Here is a 13,688-nt window from a genome sequence, read left to right as displayed (position 1 = left end):
TGTATGTCTGTGTCTGTCTGTCTGTGTGTCTATGTGTGTGTGTGTCTGTCTATCTGTGTGTCTGTCAATATGTCTGTGTGTATATGTGTTTGTGTTTTTGTGTGTATGGGTGTGTGTGTGTGTGTGTGTGTGTGTGTGTGTGTGTGTGTTATTGTGGTACTGAGGATTGAGCCTAGGGTTTCAAGTATGTTAGACAAGCATCCTATCATTGAACTCAGGCCTTATTTTTATTTATTCTTTTGAGAAAAGGTCTCACTAATTTGCCCAGGCTCACCCTGTTTATTGTATATTCCAAATTGGCCTTGAACTTGAGTAGCAAGGATTAAGATCTTATGATATCAAGCCTAGTTATTTTATTGGATTTTTTTTCCTAACAAAAGTTACTATCTGCCATGGTCTTACTTCGTAGACATTGGTTAAGTTCATAAACCACGAAAAAGAATAATTGCTTTCTGAATTAGTTCTGTTTCAGTCCCAAACATTGCAGTGCCTTACCAAACAAAGTCCATTTCCTCTTCATATTGTGTGTCAGGCAGTCTGAGGTTCTGGACCACACATCCTTCATTCTGAAGCTCTCAGCCACTCTCTGAGATAAGTCCAATGTAAGCTAAACTGGCCTATACCAACTTGCAACTCAAAAAAGTCTCTTGCCAACTCCAGTGGTGTCATGTTTTAAAGTCAACTCTATTAAGATCATATAAAAATTGGCAACAGCTACAAATCATAGTAATTTTTGAGAGCTGATTTATCAATACAACACTGATTTGTATGTCAAAGGTGAAGAGCTGCCAAAAAAAAAAAAAAAAACAAAAACCCACATGTCCTGAAGCTAACAAAAGTCACATGACCAAAGATAACAATGGGGCAGGACTCTCCAGAAGGTACTGCAGATCATGTGACAAAAGACCCATAACATAGCTCAGTATTTAAAAAACTATAGTTGACTAAAGCCCAAGTAGAGAGATGTGGTCCAAGTATCCAGTGATTTCTGTATGTGTGTTTCATATTATCCTTAACAGGAAGGGGATGTAATGTGTTCTGATGTGCTCAGCATTGTTAGAAGTGTCTTCCATGCCTCCCTCCCTGTTGTCTTGGTCATACTGTTTTATACACTTACAGTTATTGTCTTCTTGTAGATGACAAGGAGTTTGAAACTTAGATTGAATTCTCTAGACACAGACTCCCACAGTTTCCTACGTGTGGATAATGGTTTAGCACTCTTGGCATCTCCATCTGCAAGGAACTGAGCAGCCAGGTTTGAGCAGAGTTGAGAGTTGACCTGCAGTGACCTCAGCCAGTCTACAGGAATTCTGCAGTTAGGATAGTCCTTTGGTTTTGGGAAACCCATGGATGGGAGACAGCCTTTATCACAACAGTTCCCTCCACACAAGAGCAATTTCTAGAGCAGTCTGTTAGCATCCATTGCTCCCAGCAGCTCCAAGGATACAAACACTAGGAGAGAATTCTGGGCAGAACATCTCATTGTTCACTACAGTTATAAATATGCCCATGATCACACAACTAGCAAAATGCTAGAATTCAAATGCTGGTCTGTCTGACTTTAAAGTGTGTCTATTTAACACTAGTACTATATTGGTCCCTGATACCCTATCTGTCTGATTTGGTTGTTACTATCTGATATCTGATATACCTTCTGATACATTTTTATGGCTTAAAAATGAGAAAAAGTTGGCACACTTGGATATGAATTGTTGAAGAAAGGGAAGAAAACGGGGCCATTCATTCACTAGCTTTTGCTATATGTTTATGTACGCAGGTTTAGCAATAAGGACAGGAGATTATATGTAAGGGTATATCAGGTTAAAAGCCTTCCATCTATCTATTCTATGCATGGGTCAGGGTCAGATTCATAATAAACATGGTAAGCTTCATGTACTGTCTAAGAAAAGTGAGAGCTTGGTGTGCAGACATCCCTCTAATCTATCACACATGCTTCAAGTGCCCTTAAGAACTCATCACCCAAGAACTACAGGATTTTCCTGGATCACAGCCAGGGTTAACAACTGCCAACAATAAACAAAACTAGAAATTAAAAGATGTGTCTGTCCTTGCAACAGAGAAAACAGCCTAGCAAGAATTAAACAGAACTTTTGTTTGTACCAAGGTGTCTGGAGGGTAGTGTTAGAGGGAGAGAGTGGGGTAGCAGATGGGGTGAACAGGAGTGCAATATAGTCAAGGAAAACAAAAAACTGTAAAAAGTAGGAAGAGTCAGTTCATGGGCGAAGGATTCATCATAGGACTATGACACAGTTGTGCTAGTCCAAGTCCTAAAGACCAAGGCTGAGGTCTAATGGAAATGGGGTTTCAGGAAGCCCTACTAAAGTTTGGCCAAGAAGACAATCTTTGTCATAACCAAATTAGCAATGAAGATGGCATGAGGTTCAGTGTTGATTGTGAACGGGACAGGATCTGCAATTCCCTGGCTCACCAGCCTCCAGGAACACCCTAGAGGATGAACTTGATAGGTTAGTCATAGTGAGAAGACACAAAAAATAGTGGTCTGCACAGATGCCCTGGGATGGGCTCTAGACTGTATAAAAGGGGAGACATGGGCTGGTGAGGTGGCTTAGTGCGTAAAGTGCTCTGTAAGCCTGGCAGCTGGAGTTCAAGCCCCAGAATCCACAGAAAGGCAGAGGGAGAGAACAGACTCTGCAAAGTTGTTCTCTAACCTTCATGTGTGCCACAGTGGCACATGTGCCCATATGTGCACACACACACACACACACACACACACACAGAGAGAGAGAGAGAGAGAGAGAGAGAGAGAGAGAGAATTTTTTTTAGTTTAAAGAGAAAGCTAGCTGAGTAGAGGTACTCACTGCTCTCTGCATCGTATTAACGATGCAGTGTAACCAGCTGCTTTGAGCTCGTGCCACCTTGACCTCTGATGGATTGTACCTTCAAACTGAGAGCCAAAATAAACTTCCTCCTTGAAGAGGTCACTGGAGTCAGGGTGTTTGTTTGTTTGCTTGCTTGTTTTTAATCACAGCAACAGGAAATGTAGTAAAGACAATGGGAGAAGTTCGTATATAATATATAATCTCTGGGGTAAGATTGTATATAATATATAATCCCTAGATCTACACACGGCTCAGAATCAGATTCACAATAAACGTGGTAAGGCTTGTTTACTGTTCCCTAGCAACAAGACCTCTATGACAGTCGCTTCTGTAGCTAGTGTTTGCTACTTTGTAGGTTCTTCTTTCTTCTACCCTTTCAACAAGCTAACACTAGATAAGAGAGAAGATAGAGAGGGACGGAAAGAGAACCCTGAATAAAGTCAGGGGTCAGAAAGGGGACCATGTTATCATTAGACTACTAGCTGCTGACTAGGGGCATCAAGTTCCTTGAGGCAAGTTTGATCTTTGTCATCAGGATATCTAATTTCTTCCTCCTCCTCTTTATCCTCCTCCTCCTCTTCTTGTTGCTTCTTCTTTGCCCATAACTGCCAATAACCAACAACCCACCCTACCTCTGGGGCACTAGCATTTTATATCCTCTGAAAAGTCCCCAAAATTCCAAACATCACACACTTGCAGAAACTGTCTGCAGCTGGCAAAATCATGCCCATGTTAGAGCATGAGACAATCATAGTCAGCCCCTGTGGACAATCTAAGGCAGCTCGATATCTCACACCCAGAATTAAAATGAAAACACATTCCTATATTTCTGTGTTGTTGTTGTTTAAGAAACCAAAACGTCAAAATTATCATTACAGCTTCCCCCCAAACCAAGAGCCTCTGACCCCTCCGACACACTAACACATATGCAAACATTTCACACTCACACACAATCAGCCCATATGACCATGGAAAGGCAAGCCAGCGGGGGAAGGGAGGCCTTGCTTATTCTAAGCATGTCCTGAGTCAAGAAATCCATCAGGGGGTCTGTGGCTGCCTCGTCATAACGCTGTCCTTCACTCTCAGAAACCACCTCAAGTTAGAAAACAAATATCCAAGAAATCCAAAATTATAAACAGCCTTTGGAACCATATCCTTCTCCCTCTCAAGACTTCAGTGCACAGGCAGAAAATTCACAGCACTGCTCTGTGATTCTGAATACAGAGCACCTCTGTTAGCACGAGCTAGAATTAAAATGCTTTAAGGAAAACAGATCAATAAGTAATAATGCTGAACCAACTATGGCTTCCAAATGTGCTCAGGAAGTTATCCTATGAAAACAGCACATATAAATCCTTACAATACAGCATTTTCTGCTGATAAATAGCTACCAGTGTATTTTCACTGTCTGCTGCTGAATTCTGCAAGTGGACAAAGCTTGAGGAAGGTTTATAGATCTCTCTTCTAACGTAGCTGTTTATCAAGTATCAAAACAATTGTTAGCCAGGTAGAGGACACTCAGCCTCCAACACAGACACAAAAAAGACTGAATCTGGAGACATTTTATTTATTTATTTATTTATTTTGCGGTTCATTTAGTGCTCTGACATATTAGATACTAAATGAAGACAGAGCTCTTTGTCTGCTACTAAATAATATTTAAAAGATTTGTGTAGGGAGGGTATTTGTACCTATTTGTGTTGAGTGGGTGTGTACACTTGTACATGCCAGTGTGCACGCTTAAATGTATGTAGAGGCCAGATGTGACTTCCTCAGTAATATCCCATCTTGTCTTTTGAGACAGGGTCTTTCACATAACCTGCAGCTCATCACTTCGGCAAGGCTAGCTGACCAGCAAGCCTCAGGATTCCTCCTATCTCTGGCTTTCTTGCACTGAGATTACAGACATGTGCCACTGAGCCTGGCTTTCTGGAAATGTTGAGTGTGTGCCTGTGCAGCAAGTACCTTGCCCACTGAGTTGTTCCCAGACCCCATCATAGCTTCTTCTAAGTATGCAGCCAGTCAGTAAACCCTTATGACTTTATATAATAATATACATTTCACAGACATGATACATTTTAAGGTTGAAATGTGAGAAATCAGATAGTTTAATGTGTGTGTAGCCAGATGAATTTGACTCCTTCTCCCAAATTTCTAAGTACATTTACTAAGGAGACAAAAAAAGATCTCTGTAGTCCAGCAAATTTTCACTCACTTGGGGAAGATGGAGAAACAGGAGTTCTAAGGATAACAGTGAAAACCAAACTCGCCTTTAGAATCAGCCTCTCATTTTATTGTTGTGTTTTCAAAAGGAGAACTCCTTTCTTCTTCTATTTCCTGGGATCTTGGAAATGGCTCTTAAAGAGAAAATTTACTCCCAAATGACACCACTAAGATACGGCACAAAGCAATGAATGGCCCCTTCACAATGGTGGACTCACTATGCTCTTTCGTTTGGTTGTCCTGCCATGCCCTCTGGAGGTTGGGACACACAGCAAAGGAAAGGTGAACAAAGATGTTTTCCAGCAGATCTTATTCGAGGAATCTGTCCTTTGAATCCTGCATCATCAGGTGTTTATGTGCACAGGAATGAAGAGAGTATAAACATGGATTAAAACCACCCAACATTTATTAAGGATGTACCTACACTTACAGGGCCCTGGCCTTTAAATACGGTGACTCATGCATTGCCCACACTCAAGAAGTAGAATTCTCATTTTATGCAGGAGGCAAAACTATGTATAATCCTTAAACAGCCAGTAGTTGGCAGCATCTATGAAATGGGACATAATGAATGTTCCCTTAAGCATTGCCCTGTATTCACAAGAGCCCAACCACAAAGTATAATTTCAATGCTCTTCCCCCACCCCACCCCCAACCCCCATTGGAGTAATTCAGACAAAAGTGGCTTTCTCAGGGCCACTTAGCAAAGGGCAGGGCCAGAATTTAACCCCTTCTAATCCTGTTTTCTTTCTCCCTCCTATATGGCTCCCACCCAACATTTGGCCTGCATATTTTAAAGAAAATGACCCATTTCATATTTAATAAGACAAATATAAGAGGAAAAAAATTCAGGACCAAAAGATACCATTTTGAGGTTTTTGTCTCTTTACTGAAAGGGGAAGTGAGGCATTGTACTGGCGGAGGAGATGGATGGGGTTTGGACTGTGAAGAAAGCCCCGGAAGGAGGAGGAATGAGAAAGGTCTGTGTCGCCTGAGGGACAGAAGGGTCTGCCCAGCCTGCTGGGAGAAGGTATCTTGAATATAAATGTCTTGCTAATGGCTTCAAGGAATGGAAGCCTTAGCACTGAACTGAAGTAGCAGTTTGTTCTTCCCAACAGGAAGCACAGAGTGAGAGTTTTGAGGCTGACCCAGAAACCAGAGTCTTCAGCCCTCCATCCTTACTGCACTGACCTCCTCTTTGGAAGATATCGATCTGCCTCAGAGGCAGAAAATGAAGAGGAGAGGCTACTCCATGACAGCTTTCCTAGACCCTCCTCTCCTGGTAGACCTTCACCCAGGCCCCACTGATCAGCATCTCAGCAGACGCCAAGGCTGGGAAGCAGTGCTCGCCTGTGCACACGTTGCCAGGCAATTTGGTGGTGTAGTGTAAGACTCTGATGAGCCTTAGCTTACCGGGGACCCCCCAAGTGAACAACGCCAGGGATCAGTGCAAAAGCAAGAGGTCCTCCTGCACCCAGAGCAGAGGCGGCAACCTTGGACAGCTCTCTTGGCCAGTTTTTATACAGTTTTCAGGGGTAGAATAGAGCAGCAGCCACTAGGCACAATGTGATTGGCAGAACAGTGTGACTTTTAAACTGATAGGTCCTTAGGGAATGAGGTAACAAGGGCTTTCCTTATCTGCAGGGGTATTCCCTGTGGTCTGAGGAATGTAATTAGCCTCTCCCTTCCAGAGGGGAGGGGTGCCTATGTGCTCTAGGACCTTTCTCTTCCAGAAGTGGAGGGGTCTGGTGGAATTTCTCAAAGTTCCTGAGCTGACCTCTTCAGTAGGCGTTAGGAAGAGAGTAGACCTTGGTCTTGGTTAGGAGGCTGGTGTGGGATGGACTAGAGTAAGTGCACTTGGGAGAAGGAAGAGGACCTTGGTCAGGTGGAATGCCTTCCTGACTTTTTGCTTTGTGGTTACCATGCCTGTGGCTCCGGAGCATCACACAAGATCCCAACCCTTCCTTCTTCATCCTGCACTAGGGCATCTTCATTATTTCTGCCCCTCACTCCCCACTCCTCAAACCAATGAGCCTTTGGGCTAAGAACTGTCAATAGGAATCAGTTCCCTAGTTTATTTTTTTATGCCTTATCAAATGAAGTAAATGATTAGCTAATGCAGTAAGGGGCACTCTAGGTACTATCCTGTGGCCAGGAACTGCTTCATAGAAGAAACTGCTCAGAAGCCCAGGGAAGCATTGCCTGACTGGCTACCAGAACCCACCTCCACAGTTACCTCAAAGGCCTAACCCCCAACAAGAGGACCCAAGGCAAGCCAATGGCTCCCGGGATTGGCAGTCTGTTACTCTGAACCCCCACATGGCTGTGTATAATGGCGGCTCAAGCTTTCCTTTCTCTCTCCACAGAGCCAGCTCTCCCAGGCCCTGAATGGATTGTCGGACAGGGCCAAAGAAGCCAAGGAGTTCCTGGTGCAGCTCCGCACCATGGTACAACAGATCCAGGTACTGGGAGGGGGTGCGGGGGGTGGGGACACGGAGGAAATTCCTCTCCCTTTCTACCCTGTCTGCTCTACACTGGCTGACTCACAGTGGCCAGCCTCACACGTGCCCTATCTTGAGGCATCTCCTCTGACCACAAGCAGGTGTCTGTCTGTCTCAGGTGCTCCCCGCCTTCCACTCGGAGGCCCTGAGTCACTGCTACAGTGCATTTAGACAGAGACCTATTTCCTCGTGAACCCAGATTGTTCCTGGGTTCCTAAAACCCGATGGGTCCCTAAGCCCCAGTTTGCTGGACATTAATTGTTTCTTCTCTTCTCTCCTCCCCCTTCTCCCTCTCTCCTCTTTCCTTTCTCCCTGGCCCATCGTAATGCTTCTTCCTTCTCTTCTCAGACACTGGGATGTTGTCTAGCCTCAGTCCCCTGACAACTCTACTTTAGATTGGTTTATGTGGACACAGTGACCAGCAGGCCAGCCAGCAGACGAGAATGCATACATTTCCCACTGTAGCTGGAAGGGAGAAACCACGAAAGGCCCGAGACACCAAAACAATGACCCTTCTGCACCATTTACCTTCTTACCTGTTTTGAGCTTTGCCTCAGAGAAATAGCCTTAGCTCTGCTTGCGGGGAAACAGCTTTCTCAGTGACTATTTAACCCATGTCAAAGCAGAAATGGATGTCTAATGTACGCCAGCCTCTCAAAGCATCACACGCTGGTTTTGTTGCTGTTCTTATGTGCAGACCCATGTTAGAACTGTTGATTCCCTAGCAGTTTTGTATACTTCCTTCTGTTTTTCAAGGCGACCGTTCATTGCATTTGCTGGCAGGAACTATGCAGCCCAGGGCTGCCCCACCCTGTGCCTTGCCTCTCCATCAGAGCAACGTGTTCTTTCCCTAAGGAAACAATAGCAGAACCTTCAGGGGGAAGGAGCCCTCCTATCCGCCCCCACCCACACCCTACATAGGGCACAGAAAGCTCTTAAATGATGAAAGTCCTCTCGAAGGACTTTCTCTGAGAATTCACACTGTTGCCAGGAGAGATCAAATTAGCATCTACGGAGCTGGTGCTCTATCCAAATCTGTCTGAGACAAAGAACCTGAATTTGAAGTGGCAGAATTAAGTATCACAGCGTATTACCCATAATAAACGCCTATAATTCCAAATTGCTAGTCAAAAGAACTATATGGGTTCAAGTCAAGTAAAAATGTCATACCCAGCATTTAATTTAAACACCATGGGGCCACACTCCTCCCATTTTCTATGTGGCTCCCATGCCTCAGCAAGCTATTGTGTCTTTTCTGATTTTTATAGCAAGAAAATGTTGTTACCAATATGATTTTTTTTTCTCCATTGTGGTCTTTCTTCATGCAAGGGACAAGTACTTTTGCCTGTTATTCTTAGACCTTATATACTTCTGTTAGCATTGGATGGCAGCACTGGATCATTGTTTAATGTGGGGGAACCTTTGTCATCCTTCTTCTCTCTTCTGTTATGTGTAGTAATCCTTTCTCTCCCCTGCCTTGACTCGCCTCTTCCTCCTAGATACCTCTTTCCAGCCTGCAGAGACACCCATCACAGGACGTTTGTACCACCCTACAACCAAAGCTTTATTGTACCTATTATAATTCAAGCTGAAGAGGTGGTTTCTTTTGATAAAAATTAATTTAAGCAACAAACACCTCTCTTTTTACATATAAATTTAGAGCAAAATGTTTACACAATGGAGTACAGTTTACTAGTAGTTTGGACAGACTCAGTGTACTCTATGGACAGGGCTCCTTCCCATCTCTTCAGCAGGGAGAACTAGGGTTCTCTGATTTCCTTGGCTACCTGAGCTCCTCATGCATGCGCCTGAGCAGTGTGCTCTCTTGTTCAGGAAAACAGTGTGGAGTTTGAGGCCTGCCTGGTGGCCCAGTGTGATGCGCTCATCGATGCCCTAAACCGAAGGAAGGCTCAGCTGCTGGCCCGGGTCAACAAGGAGCATGAACACAAGCTGAAGGTGAGTGAAGACTAGGGTCAGCGGAAAGTGACCATCCAACCTCCCGGGTGATAGTGGGCAGCCACACGAGGGTCTCCCTCCTCACCCACATGGCCTGACCGACAGGAACAGACACATCCCTTCATCCTCCATTTACCTCAATTTACTTCAAACTCCCTCAGGTTCCTAACCAAAATTTGCTGAGTGACTTCTCTAGACCAGGATATGCTGTCGGTATGGAAAATAACAAGATAAATAAAAATATCTCTATTGGTTCTACTCTCCTAGGAGGGCAAATGTTAAGAAAAGCATCCAGGGGGAATCTATCATAGGCTACATTTTTGGTTTGATTTGGTTTGGTTTTGGTTGTTTTGTTTTGTTTTGCAAAACAAAAAGGGGGGGTAGTCAGTCCTGGGAACAGGACTGAAAGCTTAGATAAGGGTGGCCACTCATAGGCAAAAAAATATGTTCTTAAGTAGATAAATAGAACATATGTTTTCTAAAAAAAATTGTAGACTTTTCAATATAGACTTTGACCACTAGAATGTGAAATTAATGCATAAGTCTGGGGTCCCATTGACAGAACTGGTCACCCACCCTACCTGTCACCCATTAGCAACAAGACGGGAAGTGGGAGCCAAAGGGAGTCCAATGGTTGGTGCTCAGCTAAGGACCATACACGTGGCCAACCATCATCAGGCCTGGTGAGGGGAGCATACAGTTATGGCCCAGGGGTTAAAGGCATTGGAGATACAGGGGCTACTTTAAGGGAAGTGTTGAGTCAGTGGCTCAGTGACAAATATTACCCAGCAGGTCTGTTACCTAACACCAGAGAAATATCATTTCTAAATTCAGATCCCAGTAGCTGAACCGAGGAACTTTCAACAATGAAGGAGTGTATGAACACAGTGTCCAGGTTGAAGGAGACCCTGACTGTAGCCTCCTTGCCTAAGACTCCCTCCCTCTCTTGCCATCTGCAGCTCCTTAAAGTGCATTCAGAGATGTATGGCTGCTGCTTCCCTGACCAAAGTCAGGAAGGCAGTGTTATGGGAACAAAAACCTTTCCCTGCTGCCTTTTGACTTGGATTGTCACTCAGGGGACACTTCAGGATTGAGGCAAGCAGCAGGCTATGCTTCCAGACAGGAAGGGCTACTGAGAGCCTTGTCACTTAGTGAACACTGTGTCCTGACCTCCAGCTTGGGCTCTCTGATGCCATCCACACCTCTCTGGGTTTTGCAGAGAACAAAGGTACAATGTTATTAAGGACCCTGATTCTTGGGTAAAGAGAATAGCAGATCTCGAAGTCAGCATATAGACCTAGATTTAGGATGAGGATGCGGAGTCCCCAGAATGCTAATGTTATAGAGCCTGTGTGGGTAGCAAGGAGCCCCAGAGCCTAAAATCTGAACAATAGCTCCCCACTGCTCACAAGAAGTTCCATGCAGACAAGGCATTTTTCCTCAGTCACTGGGTTACAGTGCTGCGAAGGGGTACAGAGGAGGCAGGAACACAGTGGAAGCAATGAGTGTTACCCGCAGATGGCTCCAGCACAAGTGACCAGCAAGCTTCTGGGTGAGAGGTGGTCAGTTCCTTAAGGAAAACTGCCGACAGCTAGAATGGCCACCGAACACCTCATGGGAGAGCTGGCCTCATAGATACTTAATCTGTAGGTGTGTGTTCATGGCCACTGCGTTCCTGCCTGCATCAGGAAGCCTGCCAGGGAAGATGATGGTGATCTTGACGTCAGTCAGTCCACAAGACTGATGAGAGTTTCTGTTGCCATCCTCCACTCAATGGCTGTCACGTTGCCCTTCCTTTAGTTCCCTATAGAAATGCAGAAATTTACTTTTACAGCAATCCTCGGAATATCTTGTGCGTTTGGGGGTTTTCGTGTGTGTGTGTGTGTGTGTGTGTTTTATTGCGAATTGAACCTAAGGCCTCTCACACACTAACCAAGCACTCTACTACTGATCTACACTGCCCACACTCCCTCCTTTTAAGATTTTGAGTCAGAGTCTTGCTGAATTGCTTAGGCTGGCTTTGAAAACACTCTAGCATAAGCAGGCCTTGAACTTGTGACACTTCTGCTTCAGTCTCTAGAATATTTGTGCTCACAACTTGTGTCACTAGACCTGGCTTCACACTACCATCCAAATCACATAGAGATGTACAGAATAAAACTGTGGCTGTCTTTGGAAAAGAAGCTGGACAGCTAGAATCACCCAGCTGAGAACCAAGGCAAGCATTTCAGTACCTACCTTTTGCCCAATGGAGTCTCTTTCACCAAACATTGCAAGAACTGGCACCACCACAGTGACCACAGTGAATATTTGTGGTACTATGCAGTCCCTATATAGTAGAGGTGACTATAGCTGTCCTGTATGAGAGAAACAGAAGCCAGAAATCCCTATGGAAGAAGAAATCAAAGATTGGAAAAGTGTCATTGATCTGTCATGTCAGCAGACAGCCGAGCATATGAGAGCCCCTCTGCCTCCTACTTGGTTCCATCTCTGCTGGTCAGGATTGAAGATCTCATCATGGCCCGTGCAGTAGCTAGATGCTCAGGATGCAGGAGATGCTCAGGATGTAGTACATGCTCAGGAATGGAGTCTACCACACCCCCAGGCATCCATTCCCCCCACTGTCCTCATCTTTCCCCCCAAAGCCCTTCTGTTAAGGAGGGTTGTGCTAAAGGCCACATGGATGCCATGGGGCTACTGGGCAGAGGACACTGGTGCCCTCATTTCACCCTGCTCAGACTCTGGAGGACGATGAAAAAAGACAGGAGGCTGGCCGTTGCCCTCGGCAGCAAAGCTGTTCTGTTTTCTGTCTGTATGATTCGTCTGTCATTTTCAGCTAATTGTATCTCTCGCCACTTCTAAGAACTGCCACCATAGCTACAGACACCAGCCCCTGTGTGCTCTCTTCTTTTGCCCCTGCCTGTTCCCCTTCTTGTTTTTGTCACTACCAACGTTTGTGAAGGAAGACTGGCCATTTAAGGACATCTTCACCAAGTATAGCACTTTGTTTGGCTGTGTGGTTGGAATCTCATGTTCTTCCATTTCCAAAAGCTGCTGCTGGCTGACAAAAAGGCTGTGTGTGTGTGTGTGTGTGTGTGTGTGTGTGTGTGTGTGTGCGCGCGCGCGCGCGAAATTCAAAAGGCATGGTATGCTGGGAAAGCCAGTGTGGATTTATGCGTCTTAGTACTCTCTCATGCCCTTTTCTTACAGCACTGCCAAGCTGCACAGTGCTCTGGGGAGACAAGATGGAGTCAGGTGGGGAAAGGCCTAGATTCTGTGTTACAGAGAACAGACTGGGTGAGAGGTCATACTTTGTCACCAACTAGCTCTCTAACTCTGAGGAATTCTGTGGCTCAGTTTCTTTTCTCTGTGTGTGAGATAGAATGCAAATAGAAAGACTATTATTCTCACCTTGTGGGCCATGCAAAAGCACTTATCACAGTATCCCACATAAGAAATTACATGAGTACTTAGCACAGAACCATATTTTGGGTCTGTTTTGAAATATAAATTGAGGTTGCTGCTATTCTGTGGTTTGAAAATGAGCAGGGAGCTGTGAGTCCAGTCTTGGGATGTTGTAAACTGACCCGAGTTACCGGAGGACATGAGAGATAAGCATCTGTGAGCATCCAAGAAACAGTTCTAGCCTGTGTGTGGAATTAGTGAGTTTGCTGTGCAGTGTTCTAATCATCAGCAGAGGAAGCAAGATGTTATGCTACCACCCTTCCCAGGTTCTCTGCCACTGGGTACAGCCCCAAACTGTCCCCACTGCCCCTGACATCCTTGCAGGGAGTCTGGACAACATTAAAATGTGCCATTGATGAGACCTATGCTTTCTGTATTTTACAAAAATTTACATTATTTCCATTTTCTTTTGAGAAGTTCAAAGTATCACCTGAGAATTAATTTTGTCTGTAATACTTTCAAACTTGAAATCATTCTAAAAAGCATCTTACATGCATTCTCTCTCTCTCTCTCTCTCTCTCTCTCTCTCTCTCTCTCTCTCTCTCTCTTTCTCTCTCCCCCACCCCAGCATTTTAGGATGATCCAAGGTTGAATAGTTCAAGCTGATATGTACCTTCTTGTTACACAGTAAGAACTTTTGGAAGCAACAAAGATAGTCGTTCAAATTATTTGAGGGGCAATC

The 13,688-nt window shown here is 44.7% G+C and overlaps 1 protein-coding gene across 21 annotated transcripts in view; it reads left to right on the top strand.

The window, feature by feature from the left end:
* Nucleotides 1-13,688, top strand: part of Trim9 (tripartite motif-containing 9) — a 103,337-nt gene that overhangs the window by 48,058 nt on the left and 41,591 nt on the right. For all 21 annotated transcript variants that reach the window (XR_381560.4, XM_030247009.1, XM_006516405.4 and 18 more), the window contains exons 2-3: nt 7,451-7,546; nt 9,419-9,541. Coding sequence is in view for 20 of the 21 variants with exons in the window: in XM_030247009.1 (XP_030102869.1) it covers nt 7,451-7,546; nt 9,419-9,541 (219 nt within the window). In the remaining variant the exon portion in view is untranslated. The remainder of the gene's footprint in view (nt 1-7,450; nt 7,547-9,418; nt 9,542-13,688) is intronic.

The sequence above is a fragment of the Mus musculus genome, chromosome 12 (assembly GCF_000001635.26).
Source record: "Mus musculus strain C57BL/6J chromosome 12, GRCm38.p6 C57BL/6J".
Classification (NCBI taxonomy): domain Eukaryota; kingdom Metazoa; phylum Chordata; class Mammalia; order Rodentia; family Muridae; genus Mus; species Mus musculus.
Note: the sequence above shows the minus strand (reverse complement) of the source record. Positions and strands in the feature narration are given on the sequence as shown.